Here is a 25,128-nt window from a genome sequence, read left to right on the forward strand (position 1 = left end):
TCTCAGACAGTGGCATAGGTCTTGAAAGTGGAGTGTTCGTTGCCACTCTGGCTCCAGGAAGTCCAGCTGCCAGAGACTGCGCTCTTACTGTTGGGGATAGACTGTTAGCTGTGAGTATGTCACCCAAAAACTTGTGAAGATACATGCATATTTAATGCAATCAAACAGGTCTTGAGTATAGAGGTGTCTTTAGTGCTCTCTACTGGTCACCAGCATAATGTGTAATAAAGGAACACGCCACATTATATATTTTTACTTCTAAGTGCGCACAATCTACTTTTCTTTATTGTATACAGTTTTCCCCACCATCTCCTATATGCATCTTATTTTAGTGTCCATCAATAGCAACCTCAATTATCAAACAGAATTACTATGTATGCTGTCATGCTATTTAGTGAATTTTCTAATTCCCACACACATGCTTTGGCAAACATAATGACCTGTAAGTTATATTGTCTTTTAAAGGCAAGTTGTCAAAATGTTCTTACATTCTGTCCACTACAGATCAATGGCATTGCACTCGATAACAAGTCGCTCTCTGAATGTGAGTCCCTGCTGAGGAATTGCCGTGATTCTCTCAGCATCTCCCTCATGAAGGTGAAGTCCTACACACACTTTTTTGTATGCTTTAATTTCTTGTTGCTTTAAAAATAAGTACAATGAAATAATAATTTTTTTTTTTTTAATTATCTTCATCAACAGTTCCTCCCACAAAGCTGTTCTGGGCAGAGTTTATTTGAAGGTTTGAGAGACTCAGAAAAGATCTCAAGGATCCAGTCCTGTGAGATCCACACCAGGAACTGTAGGAACTCCAAGCACAACTGCTCCAAACACAACTGCTCCACACAAACAGACATTTGCAGCTGTGACTTGGGTGGCAGAGGGGACGAAGCGTGTAAAGATGCAGGCGACTCACTAGACTGTAGTAGCGGCAGTTCTCACTGTCACCACAAGCCTTTTTCCAACAGCTCTCTACACTCCCGCTCTCTTTCCACCTCCCACAGTCCCTCAGAACCCCACCCTGACTTCTGCTACAGGAGGCAGGAGCTCCACCATCGCCCCTTCACCTTTACCCCTGTGCTCTCTGACTGCAGCTCTCCTCAGACAGCCGTGGACCGAGTGCAGAGCTCATCGGCAAAGCCCAGTGGAGGCACATGGCCTAAAGTCATAGCAGGAGCTTCTATTCCAGAGTGTGCCCAGCTCTCCATCTACAAAAAAAACAAACAGAGGAAGTCCATCTTTGACGTGAACGCTTTTAGGAGACCTGAGGCGTCCCCGAAACTGGACTACATGTCTCTTTCTCAGTTGCCCAAGCACTCGCCACAGAGTTCGATATCTGAATCTGCTCAGACCCCTCCCACCCCGCCAGCCAGGAGTGACTCGTTCAGGTTCAAACATCGCCAGCAGAACAGCTCGGCGTCAGACTCGACCATCACCACCGGCACTCCCCCGGCATCCCCGGCCCAAGCTACAATCCCACAGGACGAGGGAGATGCAGGGAACCCGCTATATTACACTGATGCCCCTCCAGGAGAGACGAAGAGTGGCTCAAAAAAACCACCTGAGGAGGAATGGAGTCGACACAGAGCAGAGGAGCGGCAGAAGAGGAGGTACAGGCCAAAATCAGCACCGGCACTGCGGCGAAATGTTACTCCATTGCACATCCCTGTTCCCATGCAGGTAACTAAGATACAATCTTCATATGATCTGGCATTCTTGTCAATGTGTATATTTCTGCATTTTATAGACGAAATGATTAATTGATTGGTAATTTGGGAAAAAAAAAACCCTCGGTTTCTTATTGCAGGTACAAAGTTTCTCTAACGACGAGCACTCCCCAGAGCCGATGGACATGTTGCGCTTCTCTCCCATGCGAACCAATCGGTACAGCATGCAATTTGCACCCACCAGCTACAGCTGCATCACAACACGTAAGTCATCTGAACGCCTTGAACGCTTGAGTTTGTCTGTCGTTCATGCATCGATAGAAGAATGAGTCTTAGTGAATATTTAATGGATGAAAATGTGATGTGGCCTGTGTACTCTTTATTTAAAAAAAAAAAAAAGTCTCATTGTTGTGTCTATGTTGAGTCTGATATGACCTCTGGTCTCGTTCTGTGTCTTCCTCCAGACCCAGCCCAGCGAGGATTAGCCCCATGTCCTGCTGTGACAGCTGTGATGAGGAACCCGGTGTACACCGCCTGGAGCCATGAGATCCAGACCAACAACTGTCCTCCAGCTCCCAGCTCAGGCATTCACCCACATTCACACACAAGGTTTTAATCTTGTACCAACATCTACCAATGTTTTCATTTTCCAGAATCTTTCCCTTTTTCTGTTGACGCTTATAGGCCTTTTTCACAGAAGATATTTTGACTTGTCATAGTAGAAGTGCAGGTGTTACTAACATTTACTAATAACATTGTGAGTTCCATGTTATCTGTTTAATATCATTGTGAATTCAATAACTTTCTATTTAGGACTGCTGGTTGAGAAACATAGGGCGTCTATTATTATATTTTTACTGTTTAATACTGAAAAACTCGTTAGTTACATCCCTAGTATTGTTTCTTAAACATTCAACATATATTTTGATAAATCCTCTTTTATTGTACAAAACAAGAGTGTTTACCCTGCCCCAGATTTGATGAACAGATGGCATGCAGCAAATTACATTGTGCTCAGGATTTAATGATTGACCCATTGAGACCTTTTTCGCCACTTTTAGCCCCCAGCATCAAGGTCGCCTCAGCCTGGACCTCAGCCACAAGCGCACTGGGGACATGACTGAGCCGAGCTGCAGCCAACCACCACACAGCACCAACTCCCTGCCCTCCAGTGCCAGACTGGGTACATATGCAGCCCTAGTTTTATGCTAATTGTAATTGTAGTTGTATAATATCTCCTTAAAACAAACTGTTCTTTATTCTGATGTTTAAATGGTCAGTTCACCCTAATTACAGATGTTCTCTGATTTTTAGTGGTATCAAACCAATGTGAATAGATTTGGTTCGATTATTTATCACTTTAATCTGTTCTATTGTGGATAATCTACAGACATCACTGTTATGGATGATTTAAAAATAAATAAATAAATAAATATAAAAAAATGTAGGTAGTAGTGTAACCAGGACATTGTTTCCAGCATTGACCCGTACTGCACCTGTTTTGTAGTTGGATTTCCACAGTGTATAGCAAAGGCAAACTGACAAAGCTCCACTGATTTTAAATGTCAACGTCTGTTGTCAGATCTTGGTTAGTCAAGTCAGTTTTATTTATATAGTACCAAATCACAACAGAAGTTATCTCATGACACATCTTTTCATATAAAGCTGGTTAAGACTATACTCTTTAATTTTGAAGATCCAACATTCCCCCATATGCAAGACTACTGAAAATTAATGAATAAATGAATGAATGAAAATGAACTTTATAAATGAAAACAATATGGAGTTATGGAATTAGAAATAAGTGAGCTTGCCAGGCCTCTATAGCCTGCTCCTGATCGCGGCTTGAGGCTGCATTAGCTGCTTCTAGTATAACACACTCAACTTGCATTGTTGGTAATATAGCGACCGTGTTTTGCCAAAGAAGAATGCATGGAATTAAAAAAAGATTATCTGATTCTGATACATCAATGAAAAAACTCTCATTGTTTAGTTTGTGAATATTTTTAGGCGTATAATGCTAAATCTGTGGAGACTTCCCTCACTAATATCAGAAGAAATGCCTGTAGCATTTTTATGAAATCTAACCTAATCAGTGAAAAAGGGCAGCGGCATTACTGTGCATTACACAGTAAAGGCCACACATTTAATGGGTGCTTAGACATAATCTAGCAACTAAATAGGCCACCAGATGTATTACAGTCTGAGTCTGAGTCAGCTCAGGAGATGACAGTGACTGATCATACATTATCATTGTAGTAATTCATCGGAGCAGTCTATCACAATGTCAGGAAAAACAGCTTACCTCCTTCACTAAGCAATATCCTGAGGGAAACCCTGTAATCTGCATGGCTTGATGTACTGAGGTAGTGTACTGGTGAGCCCTTAATGAATTTTCCCTGTTTGTGGTCTTCAGGCTCCTCCTGTACTTTACAGATTAGAGCAGAACGTATTAAGATCCCTGCAGCTCGTTATCCACGCTCCACTGGATCAGACAGAGGTACGATTGAGTTTGACCATCCTCTGATAAAGAGCATCACAGCAGTAAACACCAAGTCTGAATTAATACCTTTCCCCTCTGCCACTGCAGGTTCCCTCTCGCATTCGGAGTGTAGCAGCCCGACACCTCCAATGTCCCCTGTCAACCTGGAGACATCGTCTTTCAGTAGCAGCCAATCGCAGAGCTCCATTTCCACCCAGCCCAGGATATCAGTCAGCCCGGTTCCAGTTGGTGACAGGCGGAAGGATGGGTAAGCCAGCCCTTTCTTCCGGGTCGTTATGCTGCCATCATTCAGCCGAACACGACATGTTTTCCACCATTTGTCTGTGCTTCTGTCTATTTAATTTTGATTAAGTGTTAGTTAAGCAGTAAACAAAACTGTGGGCCTCCATCCTCATATCATTATAACGCTGACTCCCTACCTATTATTTTCTTCTCATCTCCTTCCTCTCTCCTGCTGTTCATTATAACCTGAAAACTTTCCCTCCTGCTTTGGGTACTTTCTTTCCTGTCTCCATCTCCTTTTCAGATTTGTCTCTTATAACACTTCCTCTGTCAGACTTCCACTGGCAGTTAAGCCCAAGTTCAACTCTTTAAGAAGCTTGAGGTTTGTCCAATGCTGCTTGTAGCACGTACAGTATATGCACTACCTGCAAGGCTGTTAAAGCACGGACATCAAGACATTCTGTGTACACTACAGATATAAAATGTAGCAGGAGTGGTGCTAGTGCTACATTTGTTTGAATGTATAATAGCTCTAATAAAAAAAAAGCTAATGGATGTATATCGCTGTTAAAGTCATCTTTTCTTTCCTTTTTTTAAATTCAGAACGCTGTTGAATTTTATATGATTGCATGACTTTGAGTTGGTTTCTGAAAGACACGCGGCACGTCCCACACAGCTCCCATATCGTATTGTCCTGAGGGCTAGCAATGCATTTTGCTTTAAAGGAAGTAAATCACTGTACAGAGCTACGTTACACTGAAATGTCTGATTGCACAGGCAACAGTTTCTCCTATTTAATTTTAGTTGGAGTTCTAAGTTTATATAATTCAGAGTTGCATGTTGCATCCTGCCAGCAGTCTTGTCAAAAAATTACAACTGTACAATATGTTCCGCTTTTTTTTTGTCCTCTCTGAAGACCATACTTAGAGGAGCCACGCAATGTGACAGTACAGAAAGGAGCAGAACCACTGGGGATCTCCATTGTGAGTGGAGAAAATGGAGGAGTATTTGTGTCCAAAGTGACAGCAGGCAGCATCGCACACCAAGCTCGTTTAGAGTACGGAGATCAACTCCTTGAGGTACAGCAGCCACCGCACTTTGACTAGATGTCTTGCTGTTGTTTCTTGTTTCTTTCTGTGTCTAACGAATCACTGTTGTTTCCAGTTTAATGGAATCAACCTTCGCAATGCCAATGAGCAGCAGGCACGGCTGGTGATCGGACAGCAATGTGACACAGTCACCATTTTGGCTCAGTATAATCCTCATATGTTTCAGCTGGGCAACCACTCTCGTTCAGGGTAAGAAAGCGAGAAGGAAAGAACACCACGGATTGGTTGTAGGAATTGTAGGCCTGTCAGCACAGTGCCAGTGAAAGTTGTTTCAGTATGTGAAAGCATGAATAGAATGGTTATGCTACCAAACAAACAATTGATGCATAAACACACAACACCATGTTCACAGCAAATGCATAATGAATATGCAACCAAACCAACAACAGACGAAAGTGCCACATGAACAAAACAAAGAGACTCAAACAAAAAACAGAGTAAACTATTCAAAACAACACAGTTTGCACAATGTATGCCAAAACATTTGTATCCTCATTTTAGCTACTGTCTATTTAGACATTGACGTTATATCTGAAACTCAATGAATAGCTTTTATTTTAATGGCCCCATAATTTAAAAAATGAGATTTTCCTCTTATTAGATTATAGAGCAGGTTAAGGGGCTATATAAATACTGTGAAAGTATCAAAACGCTCAATCCACAGACAAATGCACACAGCCCGTATTCAGAAACTGTGTATTTAAACAAGCCGTCAGGATTTTTGTACAGTTGTGTTGTCACAACTATGCTATATATAGGTAGAGTGCTGCTACCATGCCATTACAGTTATTTCCTGGCTGTTATGACCGTACTGAGACACTGAGAGCACAGATGTGTAAGACTTGCTTAAGACACTGACCAATCAGAGAGAAAAATTCTGTGTTCTTTGATAATTAAATTAGTAGAAACCCAAAATACGAGTATGAACTGGAAAATTAGCATATTATAGGACCTTTTTAAGTAATTTTGTGAAGAGTGAAAAGGATTTTGACTGATCCACGACTGTCGTTCTTCAGTTCTCGCATGGAGTCCATCAGTAACCAGCCAACTCCCCACGACAGCGGAGCCACCACCCCGGACAATCACTCCACCGTCGACACACTGAGTGAGCAGGACGAGGGCACCATGACGCCGCCATCCAAACAGACTACTCCTGCCACCAGCCCTCACAACTCCTTCAGGTAAAACTGGAACACATAACACCTGCTATTTTTATCTTTAGTGTCTTTCTATATTGCATATTCTTTTTCTGTTTCACTTTCATTTTTTTCCTGTTTGGTGTCTTGTGATAAGTGACAATTGGTTTATAACTAAATTCAAAGCTTAATTGTGAGTTTTCTTTTCTTTAGGCTTCCTGGTCCCAGTACACACCACGCTGCAGAGCCTCGGCTGGTGAGGCTGAAGAGGATCCAGGTGGAGCTGGGTGTTCAGGTCTGTGGAGGAAACGTTCATGGCATCTTTGTGGAGAGTCTGGAAGATGACAGCCCTGCTAAGAGTCCTGATGGCCTGCTGCCTGGAGACTTGATAATAGAGGTACCTGCAATGAAATCACTTTAATTAACTAAGAGAGGCATGTGCACAATACAAATGAGTTGGGCAGTTACTGCTAACACATTTCTAGAAACAATGTGGCAATGATGACCTCTACATGTCTTTTGCACAGGTCGTGGAGATCTTGCTTGGCTACCTTCATCACAACTCTTTAAAAAAAAACAACCCAAATAGGCCCAACTTATCCTAGTTTTCTCCACTTTCTGGGTGGCACTCCAGTGTGCTTCTCTTATAGATTTGTCTACAGCACCTCTGCAATGCCGGTAGTGAGACGGCAACTGATAAAATGACGCAGTAGCATTTTAAATAGTGGACAAGATTCAGTGTGACTGAACGAAAAAAAATAATTCAACTCATTTAAAAACTGCTCCATAGGTTGTAACTGTATACTTTAGGCATTTAAAGTGAAACTCTGTATGTGTCTGTTTGTTGTGCCTTGTTTGACTTGCTTTTACTGAAAATGAGTAATTCTGTGTTTGCAGCAGAGCTCAGTGTCCTTTTGTCAACTATATAATACAATTTATGTTTTCAAACAGTACAATGGTATCGGTATGAAGAACAAAACGAAAGAGGAGGCTTACCTGGAAATGTTGAAACCAGCTGAAACAATCACATTCAAGGTCCAGAACTGTGTGGACAACCTCTCTGCGATCAAAGAGTCTCCTGGAGATGGACTTTTTATAAGGTACCTTCACCACCAGACAATCCAAAAATCTGTTGCGGTATTAGAAAGGTCATCATTACCTCAGTAATATGAAACCACCACGTTTTGGTGTTATGTATTGTTGAGACTGAATCCATGAAAGAGTGAAGAGTGAATCTATCTAATCTTCTTCGAAATTGTTTCTCAATCTGTTATGTCCTTGTTCAGAGGTCAGAGGAATGTATTCTTCATAACTGCTTTATTGTATGTCTCTTGTCAGAGCACTTTATGAGAGGGTGGCAGAGGCAGATCAGGAACTGAGCTTTAAGAAAGACGACATCCTGTATGTCGAAGATACTCTACCAAATGGCAATTTTGGCTACTGGATGGCCTGGCAACTTGATGAGAATGCGCAGAAGCTGGAAAAGGGACAGATTCCAAGTAAATACATGTAAGTCCAACCCATTGTTTATTTTTACACATGAGCTAGCTGTTAAATAACAGGAGTGTGATTACAGTTGAGTTGAATGTGCTGAAATATCTCCATAAGGATGGACCAGGAGTTCTACAGGAGACACGGCATGGCCGATATGAAAGATGATAATGGCACCAGCAAGACTCTTTCAGCTGCTGCACGGAGATCATTCTTCCGCCGGAGGCTGAAGCACAAACGCAGCGGATCCAAGGACGGGAAGGATCTGATGGCTCTGGACGCCATAAGCACAGATTCTTTACCCATCACAGAAGGTGAAAAATCTTCTACTGAAGCAGCTTCATCAGAAATGCACAAGGCAAATGTTAGATGAATGTTAGTAAGATGAAAGGGATAGTTGCAGAAAAGTATACTTAAGTTTTCAAAATAAACGCACTCATTGTAAAGAAGACAGAAAAAAAATTGGCTTTGCTGTTGGTTAAAAATGCATCTCCAGTTTCAGACACATATTGTCTTTTTAAAAAAACAAAAAGTTGAAAAAAAGTAAAGAATTAAAGAGTCTAGAACAGGTTGAATTCATTCTCCATGACTCTTAAGTGTCTTCTCTTTCTCGTTGAGCGGAAACATGACATGTTTTTCAGACTCATCAAAAAATTGATATTTTAAATATTTTATTGACCGCTGTGGAATGTATCTAAAGTATCAACTGGTTAGCAAGCAAATGTAGCGGAGAAAAAAAGTCCCTAGTCAAGTCAAATAAAGTACCAGTACTTTAATCTCACTCTTAAAGGGATAGTTTGGCTCTTTTGAACTGGATTTGTATGAGGTATTTAACCATAGTCAGTATATTAACTACAGTAGATGGCAGTCCGTACGCCCTGAGTTCGGGGAAGCAGAAACCGAAGGACAGGCATGGAGCTAAGCAATGTTTAGCTGCTGGACGGGGGCAGAAGCTAAGTCTGTTTTAGCCACCTAAAAAAATCAATACCAGTTTAAGTGTACTCTATATATTAAGAATATTTCCCCGTGCTTTACAGCCCTTTCCAATATTCTATGCTCTCTTCAAAGCCAACAGACACCTTTTGACATGATAGTGTGGTAAAAAGCATGCTGGCTCAACACAACCTTTCCCAGGACACATAACTGTGGTTGATTAAAGGCAGCGATATCTATATGACCTCTTGTGCATTTTGTAATGAACTGTATTTCTGTTTTTCCTGCTCAGACGGAGTGAGCCTAATGTACCAGCGGGTTCAGAGGGTTGAGTGCTCTTTCCCCAGACCAGTGCTGATCTTAGGTCCATTAGTGGAGTCCAGTAAGGACATGTTGGTAAAAGAGGCTCCAACCCAGTTCTGTCGCTGTCTGCCTGGTGAGTCTAAACACACAGAATGAGTCTGTTACAAGAGTTGTTTTTTTAATTTGTGAAGGATTTTAGATGTGTCTCTCATTGTCATTCTGTAGAGCAGGGTTTCACCAAGAGTTAGTTAGTTGGTTAGTTAGAAAATTAAAGATTATTGAATTGATAACGGGTAACGGGGAACTAAATCAGCGTGAGTTACACCAATTTTTCAAAATGTCATTTAATTTGCTTCCAGAGATAATGAAGGCATCTCAGCATGCAATAGAGCGGGGAGTAAAGGATTGTGTGTTTATCGACTACAAACGGAGGAGCGGCCATTTTGATGTGACAACTGTTGCATCAATAAAAGAGATCACAGAGAAGGTAAAGTCATCTCACTGTGGATTAAACTCCATACGAGGGCAATCAATTGGACATCTGGGTACTAGAATATCAATGGAAATTGTGTATTTGTTGTTTGTTAGCGCCTTGTTTGTGCACCGCTGTGTCTATAACCGTAGGCTGCAAATAGAAGTCAAGTCCATCTAGATCTGAAGGCATAAGCACATCGGTATTCAGAGGCAATATAAATGTTTTTTTTATTATGATTTGTCCAAATTTGGAGTCAAGCAGCTGTGTGAACTACTTCCAAATGTTCACTATATCCAAAATGCAGCTCTGATGTCAACTTTATGTTGATGTAAATTTTGTATCAAAAACCATTGCGAAGTATAGGAAACAAATATAGTTCATCGGGCATATTTTTTTTGCAACATTCTGCTTTGAACCACCCCTCATTTCTCATATCGTCTTTTGCTGTCACTTTCTCTCATAGGACTGTCACTGTTTACTTGACATTGCCCCTCACGCCATCGAGCGTCTTCACAGCGTTCACATCTACCCAATCGTCATATTCATTCGCTACAAAAATGCCAAGCAGATAAAGTGAGTAATCCCATGACTTGAAAGATGACTTCAGTTGCTTTCTGTTTTCTTGTCTGACAACATGTCAAGTGTATGTCAAGCGTGCTTTGTGTTTTGGTGTCACTGCTGTTTCAGTTTCAAGTTCAGATCCAACAGCGAAACACTGAGAAAATCATTCATCCGAGGCTCTTAGTTCTGGAGGCTGTTTATGAGTATATAATGTTTAGAAAAAGTGATTTTTTTTTTTTTTAAAGTTGGGTCACAAAACTAAAAGTTCCAAAGCAGTTTAAGTTTGCGCTAAACTTGTATTCACTGCCTTTCCTTGCAATAAACAGCCCTGTTTAAGCAGGGAGTAACTGAAGCTGTTATCTATCTTTGCTCTCGTCAAAGTCACCAGACACCGCTGGAAAAACAGAATATGTGAGTTGCTGATCTACTTGGTCCTTGAGGTAAAATGATTGTTACTGTGGATTCAGGTGGCTTTGACGAGAGCATAGAGCAGCTTCAGTTCCCCCCTGTGTAAACTCAAACAGGGCTGTCTGATGGCATGGTATGATGGTGAAAATAGTCTTAATATAGGGTACACTTAAACTGACATGGATTTTTTGCATTTAGCTGCTGCCCTCATCTACATCACTACATTGCTTATCTCACATGCCGGCACTCCTGCCTGCTTCTCCAAACTGGGGGTGTGATAGGGTTAAGAACCTCAACCCACCCCACTTAAAAAAAAAAATCAAACTATCCCTTTTAAAGCACACAAGTCATCAACTTTAACATTAAATTTGTTCTTATTATGGCATAAACTTATTGGACATTAAATTCTTATGTAATCAAAAATGGAACAGTTGCACACAAACGTAGAAGGTTATTTGGCACAAATGTCGTCTTTGCCCGTTCAGGAAGATGTTTTGGTCAAGAAGATGGATGTTAGAATGACTCAGCTACACATTTTTAGAAGAAAGCTCTTATATGTCAATGCTAATTCTCCTCCCAGGAAATATAATTTTTGTTTGCTCTCATTTCATTTTCTTTCTATCGAGACAGATGCTCAGGAAATTGACGCCTGCAGAAGTCTTGTTGCTTTCATAATCATATTCATCCTGCAGATGCAACAAAAACTAATTGATCAGCCTGATTTGATCACAGTGTCATTAGTTCAGAAAGCACAGCCTGCTCTCTCACACCACCTACTGAGGTTTTGACAGGATGATTGTGCTCTGCTTTTTCATTTGTAATCTCATGGGAAGATTAAATCTGCTGACCTCTCGCCACGGTACTTTTTGCACATGCACACACAGAAATAAAGACATGCTCAGGTCTGCCCGAAACAGGCTTTCTATGCCACGCGTACACACCCACGTCCACAAATCTATGAAGTGGTGCAGCAGGCAAACATGGTGGAGATTGATTCCTGCTAAGCTGTTGCTGTCATCAGCTGAGTGCCAGCTGTCTAGAGAGACTTTATAGGGCCTGTGGCTCCTCTTTGTGGCGTGGGTGGCTAAAACATTCGCCTGCTGCAGCCGCCACATACACACAAACGCACCTCCCAATGCCTTCCTGCTGCAGCGATTGACAGAAGCTCAAGCTTTTTCATGGGCTTTTTATCCTCTGGGAGGCATCAGCAGGCCAATATTTTGACTGCATACTGAGTGCCAGGGAGAGATGTGAGTGGGATTCTAGGTTGGTTCAGGGGTTCCCAGTGGATGAAGACTGGGGACTAAGGAGTCCCAATACTTTTACTAAAGACTGTGCAGAAAAGGAGTGAACCAGTGGGCTGGAAGGGTATCCATTAGAGAGATCTCATAAAAGCTACATATAGACTTGTTGCTGTGCAAATTGTATCATCCGCTTTCACACACACTGTTCCAAAGAAAGGTGCTAATTTGCTCAGGCTTATGTTGTGATCGGGATATTAGGTAAACTTTAAATCCAGCATACAAATATACAAGCACAATGCAAAGAAATGGAAAGGGAGAGTTTGTAGGTGTGAGTAGAGCATACATAAAATGAAGACCTGTTCTCATAAATTATTTAGTGGTTTTGACAAACTCTGACTTCTTCCACACCTTGATATTACAGTGTTATAATTCTGTGTGTGAAGTGAGATTCTTAAAGATGCTGACAGGTGCTGATGTTGTCTCTGCAGAGAGCAGAAGGACCCTTTGTACCTGCGGGATAAACTCTCACAGAAACATTCCAAGGAGCAGTATGAGGCAGCACAGAAAGTAGAGCAGGAGTACAGCCGCTTCTTCACAGGTTGGTGGGAATTACTTCATTTCTCTCTGATGTGCTGTCAACATTGGGCCAGGAATTACAGTAATAACAGTAATTATTTTGAGCTCACAGACATGTCTTCAGTGCTCTGTATTTTTTTTTTCAGTTGGATAGCAAATGCGTATATGATGAATCATTGTCCGTGTCAGTAAAATTAGATATTTGAACCGTTATGTTACCACAGACCGATTAAATTGTAATTTTCTGATTTAGAAGAAAAATTGAAGCACTACGAATAAAAATGAATCTTCATTCTGTTGTGATGGCAGCAGAAATCTCAGCAGCTGACTTAAAATCAAAACTAACTGCACTAGTAGATACTGTATCAGTCTCAGGTAAAAGTGGTATCTGGGTGAACTAGGGAACCTGTCACATAGAAGAAACCTGTATTCACAAATAAAATGAGAGAACTATCCAGAAGATCCAGTTACAATAAGTCATGGTAAAAAGTGTAATATTTTAATATGCTCTAGTTTACCGATGTGAGTCTCTAACCGTACTGGAGGTTATCTGAGGTTTTCGGAGCACAGTATCTCTGAGGTCTTTCGAAGATCAGACATAAAGTTTTGGTATCTGGAGCAGCAGCCAGTCTGACACACCCGACTGTCAAGCTGATAAATGACTCTATAAAAGGAGGAGGATTTATGGGGAAGGGCTCTGGAAATGAACACATACCACCACTGATCCCTTCTAACAGGGAGAGGTTGCTGGCCAACTTCTGCACGGTCATTACGATGAGAACTGTAATTAACAGCAGAGTATCTGGTGGCATGAAGTGCAGCTGAGCGCATCCCTGTAGTCTGAAAGTCCCTGAAATAATTTGGCTGGTCAGTCCTGTTTGTCCATGAGAGCATTAGCATTGTTTGTGGCTGAACAGAAAGCCGATCAGCAAGGTTTGATGCTTTTCTCGCTTTCATATTATTGAACGTTTTTGACTGTTGGTAAGACAATACAAGTGAAGTTAAAACATCACCGGCGCTCTGGGAATTTGTGATGCACATTTTTCTAGAGCTGAAACAACTAATTCATCAATTAGTCGATTGACAGAAAACGTAACGGTTATCTTATCTATATGATAAGCAGTAAATAGTTTTTCAAGGGAATGCTAAATATCTCTCTGAGAACCAACTTCTCAGTTGTAAAGATTTGCCGATTTTATTTGCATTATGTGATAGTAAAGTCAGTATACTTTGGTTTTGGACTGTTGGTCAGACAGCGAGTTGTCCCCTCGGGATAAACAAATGATCAGTTAACAATTTTCTTACAGGTAACAGATTTGACCATTAAATGTTACATATCAAAGTCTGTTTGAAAGAAAAGAGGCTCCAGAGGGAGATGCGCAAAATCTGATACATTTTGGCGAGTTAGATTTGTGTCTACGATCTAGACTCTGCTCCTCATTTCTGCTTGAGAGTTGCAGCTCGAAACTACACTGACTGCAAACTAGCATAAAACACCCAAACCTCGGCAGGACTGTTGAGATGCATCGTGGGCAATGCTGGCATTAGCACCAGGTTTTGCAAAGAAGAAAAATACATGATATTAAAAAAAGTCTATATCTGGGTTTTTTTTTAACTGTTAGTCTAACAGTTATCAGTCAGTGGAGTACTTTTTTTTGAGAAGAAAAGCTGCAACCCAACAATTTTCACAAATGTCTAACATTTTATAGATTAACAATAGATGGATTCATTTAAAAAAGGAGAAAAAAGAGACCGGTAAATTGATAATGACGAGAATCCTTTGTTGCAGCCCTAGATGTTCATGTAAAAGCAATCTGACATAAATGCGTCATGTAAATATTCCTCCCCACCCCCACTGTGTTGCAGGCGTTGTCCAAGGAGGCAGCGTCGCTTTCATTTGCACTCAGATCATGACCATCGTGGAGCAGGAACAAAGTAAAGTGCTGTGGATTCCAGACGGAGCGCCATAAAAAATGTCACCCGCCACCACGCATCACTCCCAAACATTAGCGAGGGTGTGGTTCTTACTATGAGATATGCAGTGAACCGGTACAGCTAACAGACATCATGGTTAACCCCAATGCTTTTTCACATATAGCAATATCAGCACTGATGATGATGATGTAATATTCCCACTACAATAGTGATGTACTGTACTACAGATAGATTTGTTTACACTAGCATTTAATACTTGAATGTTTTCCCTTACATCTAGTAGCACTCCTTTAATCCCACTTTGCCCCGTGACTATGTCGGACCACAGAAAGTCTGCATCGATGCAAACTGAAGACTTTATTCTTAAAGTGAAGATAGAGTGGACCACTGTGTTCCCTTCTCTATATTTATACGTATGTCACTGCCATTTAATTTATCTAATCAAATCAAAGATGGTGGTGTTGAACCTTTTGTTATACAAATGTAGTTGTCTAGTTAATAGGAAGGATTATATTTTCTGATTAATGTTCTTATTTATAGAGAGATTGAGGCAAATCTGCTTCCTACTTTCACATTATGTTCTGTTCAATGTGGCTCTTTGATGGCTCTGGTTTTTTTTTATTCATCATTTCAGTCCTCAAAATTAATATTGTGCCAAGCTAAAAAAACATCACCATCCATTGCTGGATTTATTAACACTACAATACCCATTATAAATCACACAGCAGGTGTTTTCTTTGTCCCGGTTTGTGTGTTCTACTGGTATTGCCAATACTGTTCCTCTTTGTCAAGTGGATTTTTAAGAAGGGATATTTTATTTGTGGTTCATGGTTGGCTGTCAACTTAACACATTTACATGCACCTCTTGGATTTTCAGAACATCACACTGTCAACATTTCATGTTCAAGTTGGTTGACACACTTTAGGTCTTCTCTAAATGAAGGATACTATTTGTATAAAATATTAAAAACAGAGTACAATTAATAGAGTGCAAGTTGTCTGTGTTTCCCATTGAAATATAACTTGTGTTCATCTGATAAATTGAATTGCATCCTCAGCTTTTAATAGCATGTTGGATCTCAACATCGGTACATTTTTTTTTTGTCCAGTAGGGGGAGTAAACCACCACTGTAGGTGAGAAATGGTAAGATGTCCTTTTATCAAGGTTCATGCCACATTATCATGGCTACCCACTTTAGAAAAATATCCTTATGCATTGACTTGTTGAATAACTTTCGGGTTAAAGTGGTTTAACATTGTTTAGATTGTTCTATATTTTCTGAAGAGTAGTAGACTGCTACATTTCCAAAAACTGATGTTTCTATGTATTTTTTATTGGTTTCCCACTATTATGTTTACCATGTTATTTAGAATAAATAGAACATCCATGCTTAAGCATATTTTTAAAAGTAGGAGGAGGAAATTTGAGGTTGAGGCAGTTAAATCGTGGATGTAATTGGTTATAAAACTGAAAGATTGTGCACACAGACCCGCCAAAGTAAGATGGATGTATAAACAAAGTTACAATCATCAAAAATTGATGGAGGGTCACTATAAATAACCAGACATCCAGATAAACATCGACGTCTATTGATGGCTCCTCCCCCGCTACCTGTAAATCTGCGATGCCATCTCCCGACAAATGGATGTGACAGGCGGCCACCGGAGACCGAGAATGACTCAATCCGCTCGTCAACACAAGAGAGCTTCTCTTCTTCGACCGATTTTTATAAGATATCGATAAACTGCGACCTAACGCGAGGAGTGCATTCAACAGTGCGCGGTGCGGAGCTCAAGTAGCGGAGCTGCTGAAAGCTGCGCTCTTAAACAAGGTGGAGTGAGTGATTCATCGACATAGTAATCATTTTACACTTTTATGCATCGGGGCTGACAAGAAAATCGTGAGTTTTTGAAGAGTTTTTGCAGGAAAATGTGATTTTTACGCACTGAGCAAACGGATGACGCGCGATTCCGGCCGTGAACGCGCATCGTGAGGCGCAAAACTGATCCCTTGATTTCAAAGGAAGTTTTATCACTGTGCTTGTGTCTGCTGGCGACTCAACTTTTACGTCCTTGCCTGGTGAAGCCAGATGAGAAGGCAGAGGAGCGGGAGGTGGTCGACTTAACATGGCTGAGCCGCTGGGGCATCAGGGGGCGCTGGCTGGAGCTCCCCAAAGCGCCTGAATCCTTGTTGCGTTGATTGTTTTTTGGGGGGTGGGTTGGCAGGTGACCAGAGGCCGATAATGTCGAAAAGGGAGAAATTCAACCCGGATCCGTCCATCCACATCTCCAAGATGAATGTCATCATCCCGTTTTCACCAGATGTGCCCTGTGACAGCAACGGGCAGCGGATGTGGTGGGCTTTCCTCGCCTCCTCCATGGTCACTTTCTTTGGGGGTCTCTTCATAATCCTCCTGTGGAGAACTCTCAAATACCTGTGGACTGTGTGCTGCCACTGTAACGCCAAGAAGAAGGTACGCCCGCTCATTTCATAAACCACCACACCCCAACAGAATGACTTGGCCTATTTATTATAGGATATAGAGCCAGCGCGCGTGACAACAGTGTCCAGACAGTTTGATTCATGAAAGGGGCTCGTAATTAAATCTGTTAAGGCCGCATCCACAGAGAGCAAGGTGCATGACTTTGAATTAATGAACTCTGCTTCTCTTGGCTTAATGTCACACACCGTTACAAATAAAACCCATTATACCAAAAGCATTTCACTGTTCTGGTGAACAATGGTGTGTTCGGCAGGTGTCTGCTTATAAGTGCAGCTGGCACTTGATGGTGGACCACCCTCTGTTTGTTCCGTTAGGTTGTTTGATGATCCAACACACAAGCAGGTTATAAACGGCTTCTCTTCCTTATGTTACTTTTGTTGATAGTTTACTATATTCGTTGCATTTTGGCTGAACCTGAAATCACAAAATGCACCATAGCGGATTAAAATAATACATTCTTTATTATACACCTTTTATCTTCATTTATTTTTTTTTAATCTCACTACTCTATCCTTTGTTTCATTAAGTTATCAATTTTAAAACATATTTTCAGATCTGGGCTTGATATGGTGGTAACAATGGAATTTGAAAGGGTTGAATCCCCTAAAATGACAAATCCACCTCCTAATAGAGCCTCTTGTATTTAGTTATGCAGATAATTTTGTTTTATAAACCCAGGTTTTGAGATATTTCCCTCTCGAGAGTTCCACCACCACCCAGTACAACGGCTATGTATAGAATTTCATTAGTGCTTCTGAAAACAGTGGAAAAAAAACAAAAAACATCTGGCAACTTGTCTTTGTAGAAGCAATATCATTGTTTTCCAGGATAATCCACAGACCTTCCTGTGAACATTTTGTACTGGAACGACTTTCCACCAAATAATTAGTTCCTATGAAAACGGATTGTTCTGTGGATTAATCAGGAAAAGAGGAACGAAAAGATGCTGTTGAGTTTTTTTTAATTATAATTTCACATGCTGCTGTGACTGTCATAAAGCTGCAAAAATCTCACATCACAAAATATTTACACAGTGAGAATTTTGATAATCAAAATGCATATCATGAAATAAAAAAGGTATAACCGCTAAAACAGTCACATTACTTTATTGTAATGCAACTTTAAAACCAGAAAAAGAACACTTGCCATGTTACAATATCAAATATCTAAGATGATATCTAGTCTCATGTCACAATAGATACAATATCAATATATTGCCCAGCCCTAGACCATCATAAACCAAATTCCATTCACTGCCCTTTTATCGGGAATGTCAACACTATTTATTTTTTAATTTGGATGAACTCGCCCTTTAATATTTTAAGATGTAGACAGAACCTTGGGATTTAAAAGGTTAAAGTTTTAAATTGGTATTCATCCATTATATATTCCCATATTTTATCTTCTCATCAAAATGATCTGAGGTCATAATTATTATTTGCTGCTTGTAACCCTCCAGTGAACCGTGCATTACTTAGTTTGAAACGTTTCCAAAAGTCAGGAATAGTTTTGCCCGTTCAGGACACACAGAGCGAGTCAGCTGTCACACATTGGTGGATGTCCAGCAGACATTCTCTTACCAGTTGTGTGTCTGTGGTGGCTCTGTAATCCCCAACAATCATTTTCATAACATTTAAGGCAGACTGCCACCTGATTTTCTTTCTCACAATTGTTACGACACAACGGGCCTGATGCCGGCTGCACTCCTGTGTTTGGAAAAAAAAGAAAAAAGAAAAAGCAATTTCTCTGTGGTATCACATGTTCATTAGGCATAAAGTTTGTATGATTCCTAGTATGCTTAGGGACAAAGATGGACCAGCTGACACAGAGATGGAGCAGTTTATCCTTTTACCTAATGTATGTGCATTTATCTCTCAGACAGTCAAGGTGGACTAGGAGAAATGGCAAATGCTGCATGCAGGGTGGTGCTGACCTTTTGGAGGGAGACGTCTGTATCATTTCCATGCTTTGGTCAAAGCTGGTTACAATTAGGCCTGCAGCTAACAATCATCAGTGATTAGTCTGCTGGTATATTTTTGGTTATTTAGTTAATCACTTAATCTTTAAAGGTCTCATATTGTAAAAAGTGAGATTCCATGTCTTTTTTGATGATAAAGCAGATTGAGGTGTTTTATAAATGCCAAAACACTCAATCCACAGCGGAATGCACACAGCCCCTATTCAGAAACTGAGCTTTAAACAAGCTCTTAGGAATTCTGTAAGGTTGTGATGTCACTCGAGTCATTCCTCGTCTGCAGTGACGGTGCAGAGTGCGCCGGTGCGTTAGACCCAAAAATGCTGACCAATCAGAACAAGGGGGAAGGGGGAAGGTGAAAACAGGTATATTCAGACAGACAGTATGAGAAAAGTAATGTGTTTTTTGAACATTAAAGCATGTAAACATGTTCTAGTATAAACCAAAATGCAAGTACGAACTTGAGGATGAGCATAATATGTGACATTTAAAATGTCCAAAAAAGATCACAAGTCCCCAGAGCCAGGGGCGATGTCCTCTTATGTGACAAACAGTTCAAACCCCCAAAATATGCCAGTTATAAAACAGAGAAGAGCAGCAAATCTTCTCATTCATGAAGCATTTTTTTGCTTGATAAATGACTTAAACTTACGAATTACAATATTCAAAATAATCCATCTGCATGCATCCAAGTTTTATTTATAGGTGTATAGAAATACATCTGTGAAAATTAGATCGGAGCGAGGTTGTTGAAGTCAACAGTCGAACACTGTTCATGTGTTAATACAAGAAAACAGTCCGATTTTTGTGTTTTTGTTCAGATGGTGCCAAGTGAAGCTGGTGAGCTCCACCAACCTGTTGTTCTCCTCTGTGGGAGTCAGCCAGCGTCGGGTCATCCTTTCACTTCCAATCATCCCCTCTCTGCCTTTTGCTCTCCTGGCATTCATTTTGTAACTCCTGCCCTGTCTTCTTCTCACCCTCTTTTTCTCATCCACGAATCAACCTTCCTCCAAAGTGTCAGAAATGCAGTGTCAGAGGCATACGGTATGTGCCATATGAATCAGTGTTTTTGTTGCTAAGCAACTAGGAAGCAAAGGATTTCATTATAAGAGTAAATCTCTCTCTGTTATGCAGTTGTCTAGGCTGTGAGATGTGGCAGGTTGTGTTGGAGGAACACCTCCCCACCCCCTCCCGGTCTGTGCATGTCATTAGCAGCCCAAACATGGAGCTTTCAGTGCACATTGTTAGCATTCATAGATGGGAGTTGATAATCTGTTTCCTCCTTTCCTGATTTTCAGTTTGTTAGCTGCCTCCGTTCTGTTGTGTTCTGACAGCTCTCATGTCTCTGTGACTCTGCCTTACCCAGTCTGATGGTAATCGATGAAACTCGTAGTTTGTGAGGTTCTGATGAATGACGGCTATTATCTTTCTGGGAGGAAGAAAGAAACTGTTCATTGTAAATGGTACTGTACTCATGATAGGAGGATGACAAACTGTGGCAGCTCCAATCATTTTTTTAGATTCACAGTGAGCAAGTTTCATTGAAGGAATGTGTTGTATTGCTCATTTAACCTCTGTTCAGGGCAGCTGCTGGAGGTTTGAGGCACCACATATTCAACAGTGGACAAAAGTTGATGTAGCATTGGTGGATGTGTTTGTGTATTCAAGGTATTGAAAGAAGACCCTCAACGCCCAATATTTTTAGCCACTCTAGCTGCGTGTTCCTAGCAATGTCGGCCGGTCGACCACTTTGATGCAGACAAAACAACTATTGGATGAATTGCCGTTAAATTTGGTACAAACCTTAATGTTCTTCTAAGGAGATATTTCCTCAGGTGATTTCCTGACTTTTCCTCGAACACCATCGTTTGGTTTTGAGTGAAATGTCTCAAGAACTGCTGGAGGAATTACTGCAACAATTGCTACAAATATTGAAGGACCCCTAACTTTTCATAAAAGGCCATCATCTGGTCAACATTTTTAATTTGTTCAGTACTTTGGTTTACGACTAAATACCTGCAAAACTAACAATCACATCAGCCACAGCTGTAGTTTGTGTATTGGCATGAATCCTGCGATACAATACAGATCATGATAGAGGGGTTATAATTCAGTATACTGTGATTTCTGTAAGCAAGGCGATATATTGCAATATTTTAAAATTTGATTTTAGGAAAACTGACAACAAATGGAGCGGTGGTAACATTACAAGTCAGCTAGGTTTGCTAATGCTAATGTTAGCGGTGAGCCCTTACACTACTTCCTGTCTCAGTTTACGTTGTTATGATACTCTTTCTAGTGGCCAGGGCTTTATATATAAGAAAAAATGAACCACTGTCCGCCACAAATCTTTGCATATAAACTATTTATTAAAAACCAACACAGTGCTTTAGAGAATCAATACAGTATGACAGAACATAACATCATGATATTCAAGCAAATGGATGTTTACGTTTGTTTTTTTTTCACAAAAAAAATGTAATTTGCACATTAAAATCCATAAAAAGACATCTACTCATACCTCATCAGAAATTCCAGAATCTACGAATATGTACCTTTTTGTTCATTCATAGTTTTCCTGCTCAACAAAAAGTCTTCTACTTCAATGCAGGCCCATTCTCAGTGTATGTGCACTGGCGGCTTCAGGTTTCTACATCCCCACTTGTTGAATATTGGACCAGGAATGACACAAATGTCATACGTCATTCTTCACAATGAAGCGCAAACATCCAACTGTAGGAACAAAAAGGAAAACCATATTTTCGATTGGAGGGGGACTTTTATTACCTACTGTGTGATTTCTTTACATTAGATTTCTACATTTATAGTTCAATGATGTTTGATTTATATCTAGCAAGGCAGGTTATGTCAGAGTGCAATGTGCACTCTATCTTCTGTGGCAGTGACTCAATGTCCTTAGATGTGTCAGGTGCGTGGGGGTGGGGGACAGGGGGCATTTGAGGATTCAGAGAGTCACTCTCATGCTACTTTAAAGTGCCGTCTGAAATTGAGTTATTATGAGACGAGTGTGCATGATCCAACAGCAGTAATTACGAGTCAGAAAGTTGGAATAGCTGAGTGGCACTTTGCTGTTGTGTGTCTCGCTTGCGTGTATATACACACACACACTTACACACACACACACACACACACACACACACACACACACACACACACACACTCACACTCACACACAAATTGGCATCAAGTAGAGTAAATATTCATGCTGCACAACATAAACTATCAGCTATAATAGCTTATCTTCTAAAACTATTCTTTTTTGTTTGTTTCTGCAACAAACTGGTGCTTTGCTGTAGGATTTCATCAAACAGTACAACAACCTTGTTGTTACAGGTGTCATTTATTTAACGAGTAGACGTGGTGGTTATCACTGTCGCCTCACAGCAAGAGGGTTCCTGGTTCGAATCCCGGCTGGGGCCCTTCCCCTCCATGTGTGGAGTTTGCATGTTCTCCCCGTGTCTGTGTGGGTTTTCTCCAGGTTCTGCAGCTTCCTCCCACAGTCCAAAGACATGCATGTGTTAGGTTAATTGATGACTCTACATCGCCCGTAGGTGTGAATGTGAGCGCGATAGACTGGCGTCCTGTCCAGGGTGTACCCCGCCTCACGCCTGGTCAGCTGGGATCGGCTACAGCATTGTACTGTGTACTAGGTAGCTGTCAAGGTAAAGTCTGTTTGATGTCTGGTCCAACTGATTCAGACATTTATGTTCTCACACACAACTTCTCTGTCTATATAATTTCAGGTTTGCAGTACATGTGGGAAAGGTGATTAAATAACAACAAAAATAAATAAATACATCTAAATTCACTCTACTGGCTTGTGCAGATTCTTAATAATTTCACATATTTTCGTATCCATGTTTTTCTGTTGCACACACTTTTAAGCTCTTTCAAATAGTTTGTGACGAATTGCATCAACACGTGTGAGTCATTCACTAATAACACCTACTATTCATGTCCAATTTAGGCTTTTGATTGCACATAATGAGCTGAGTTTAGGTGCTGACCGGAGGCTTAGATTCTCTGCTCTTTGATATTTGTATTCATGTAGATATTAACTAAATAATTGTGTTCATTCATTTAGTGGGACCGTTGTCATATGTAATACAGTCTTTTTACATAACAGAGGGGCCATAGATCCATTATGAGACTTGGATATTTCAGGAAGTTTTTTTTTTCCTCTGAGAATGTCTCGATTTATTATTAATGTGATTTGTATTAATATATTTTTAAATATTTCATTCATTTGTAGCAAATGTGTCACGAGCCACATGTTCTATTCTAGTTTAATGTGCTCGCCGTTTGAGAAATGATCATGGTGGATCCTGAGAATAGACTAGCAATGTTGATCAATGACCTCTGGTGTCATGAGGACTAGATTTAGGTGGAATAGTGAAACCTATATTTGGAAGCTCAGACTATTGATCAAAGTGACAAAGAGATCTCCTCTTTGCTGCTGCCCGAGTGGGTGTAATGACTATCTACTTTTCTGGTGTCTGCCACTATATAAAAATGTATCCCATCTATTTTCAATTTATTCAAATAAAGTCCGGTGAAGTGCAGACCCTCTTGAAGTGTAGATGTCGAACTAAAACTATAACGTATGATTACAACTAAATCAATCTTTTCCTGCAGGAAGAAATTAGAACTTTAAATGTCAAAAACACAGCTCTCCTTCACTATGGTGTCTTCCTGCATATGACCTTAAAGGGGTATTTCGGCTATTTTAAAGCGGGGTACGAGGTAGTAAAGCGTATTACCTGATTACATGAGTTAGCACGCCACCAGCAGACAGAAGTACCAAGACGGAAGCTATGCAATAGGCTGCTGTGATCGGCGGCAGCACAAAAAAATTTTTAGCCTCCTGAAAAAAGGCACACTTAAAGAAAAACTCAATTTCATTTAAAAGTTTGCTATATTTAGAATATTTTGATCACTTTACCTAGCTGTCAGACGTTTTCTACTCTCTCTTTCGGCGGTTCAGTGTCCCTCTGCAAAAGTTCTTCTTCTGAATGCTCCAGCTCATAAAGGAATCCTCTTGTCTCCACAGTGAACAGCATTTGGTTGTCTCTATCAGTCATTTTTATTATATTGTATTTGTTTATCCCAGAAACCATTGAAAGTATGACCCAAACAGCTGCTCTGTGAAGAAATACAGTGTGCAGCACAGCTGCGCTTATGCGTAGGCATACATTGAGAAAATGTGCTGTACCATGTACCGTAGGTAACACACTGACTATTGATGAGAACCTCACACAACCCTACTTCAAATGAGCTGAACTGTCGCTTTAAGGTGACCTTGACCCTTTTTAAAGAATAATTGGACAGAAGCATGTCATGAATCTCAAATCATTCATCTTTGAACTCTACCTTTAGTGACATTAAAAAATATCATGGCCAATGTGTTTTCAGCGTACACTTTTAGATTTAGTCATTAAATGCTGGGGGATAACAGCGGGATGCCAATTAAGCCTACTTAATGGCTTCCCTCAACATAGCCCGTGTCACTTTATTCATTCAAACAGGGAAAGTGCACCATCAGATAAATACATCAGGTCAAGTGTTTCATGTTGTGTTGGTGAAAAAGTCAGAGAACACTTCATAGGAAGTGTTTTGGAAAGAAAACAAAAAACTTAAACACCATATCAAATGTTGAAACTGAGAAATGTTATTTATTTTTTGAAAATGTAATGCATTTTTGTTATTTATCTATTTTTATGTGCATTTGTTTTGAAGATAAATGCATAACATAAATATGTATATCAATATATACAGCATCATTAGCTGTGAAGAGGACTATACTGTAGCTTTATTCAACAGGCTGCTATATGACAAGACACACACAACATGTCTCTCACAGCTTCTAATCACTAGTCTCATCCTCTCACTCTGGTCTTCTTAAGGGGATTCAAAAGTGAGATTTAACTTAAAATCAAATCAGAGGCTCTGTTTCCAGAACAGCCTAATAAAAAAAAGTTCTTCTTCAAAATATTAATATAACCTGGGATGTCTCTGTGCTTTGGTTCCCAGTGTGATATTACTGCTGCAAAAGTGCCTGTTTACCC

General features: G+C 40.4%; 2 protein-coding genes across 8 annotated transcripts in view; both read left to right on the forward strand.

Moving 5' to 3' along the window:
* Positions 1-15,523, forward strand: part of LOC310960997 (disks large homolog 5-like) — a 33,008-nt gene extending 17,485 nt beyond the window's left edge. For both annotated transcript variants that reach the window (XM_083932904.1, XM_083932905.1), the window contains exons 14-33: positions 7-110; positions 505-597; positions 703-1,680; positions 1,808-1,931; positions 2,132-2,276; positions 2,729-2,850; positions 4,084-4,167; positions 4,258-4,417; positions 5,309-5,471; positions 5,557-5,690; positions 6,518-6,682; positions 6,851-7,034; positions 7,589-7,737; positions 7,976-8,146; positions 8,246-8,442; positions 9,354-9,497; positions 9,724-9,851; positions 10,303-10,412; positions 12,541-12,650; positions 14,495-15,523. In XM_083932904.1, coding sequence (XP_083789030.1) covers positions 7-110; positions 505-597; positions 703-1,680; positions 1,808-1,931; positions 2,132-2,276; positions 2,729-2,850; positions 4,084-4,167; positions 4,258-4,417; positions 5,309-5,471; positions 5,557-5,690; positions 6,518-6,682; positions 6,851-7,034; positions 7,589-7,737; positions 7,976-8,146; positions 8,246-8,442; positions 9,354-9,497; positions 9,724-9,851; positions 10,303-10,412; positions 12,541-12,650; positions 14,495-14,598 — 3,569 coding nt within the window. In that variant the 3' untranslated portion in view covers positions 14,599-15,523. The remainder of the gene's footprint in view (positions 1-6; positions 111-504; positions 598-702; positions 1,681-1,807; positions 1,932-2,131; positions 2,277-2,728; positions 2,851-4,083; positions 4,168-4,257; positions 4,418-5,308; positions 5,472-5,556; positions 5,691-6,517; positions 6,683-6,850; positions 7,035-7,588; positions 7,738-7,975; positions 8,147-8,245; positions 8,443-9,353; positions 9,498-9,723; positions 9,852-10,302; positions 10,413-12,540; positions 12,651-14,494) is intronic.
* Positions 15,524-16,273: 750 nt separating this feature from the next.
* Positions 16,274-25,128, forward strand: part of LOC310960719 (calcium-activated potassium channel subunit alpha-1a-like) — an 85,700-nt gene continuing 76,845 nt past the window's right edge. For all 6 annotated transcript variants that reach the window (XM_083932488.1, XM_083932490.1, XM_083932492.1 and 3 more), the window contains exon 1: positions 16,274-17,037. In XM_083932488.1, the coding sequence (XP_083788614.1) occupies positions 16,807-17,037 (231 nt within the window). In that variant the 5' untranslated portion in view covers positions 16,274-16,806. The remainder of the gene's footprint in view (positions 17,038-25,128) is intronic.

This window comes from Echiichthys vipera (assembly GCF_963691815.1).
Source record: "Echiichthys vipera genome assembly, chromosome: 18".
Classification (NCBI taxonomy): Eukaryota; Metazoa; Chordata; class Actinopteri; order Perciformes; family Trachinidae; genus Echiichthys; species Echiichthys vipera.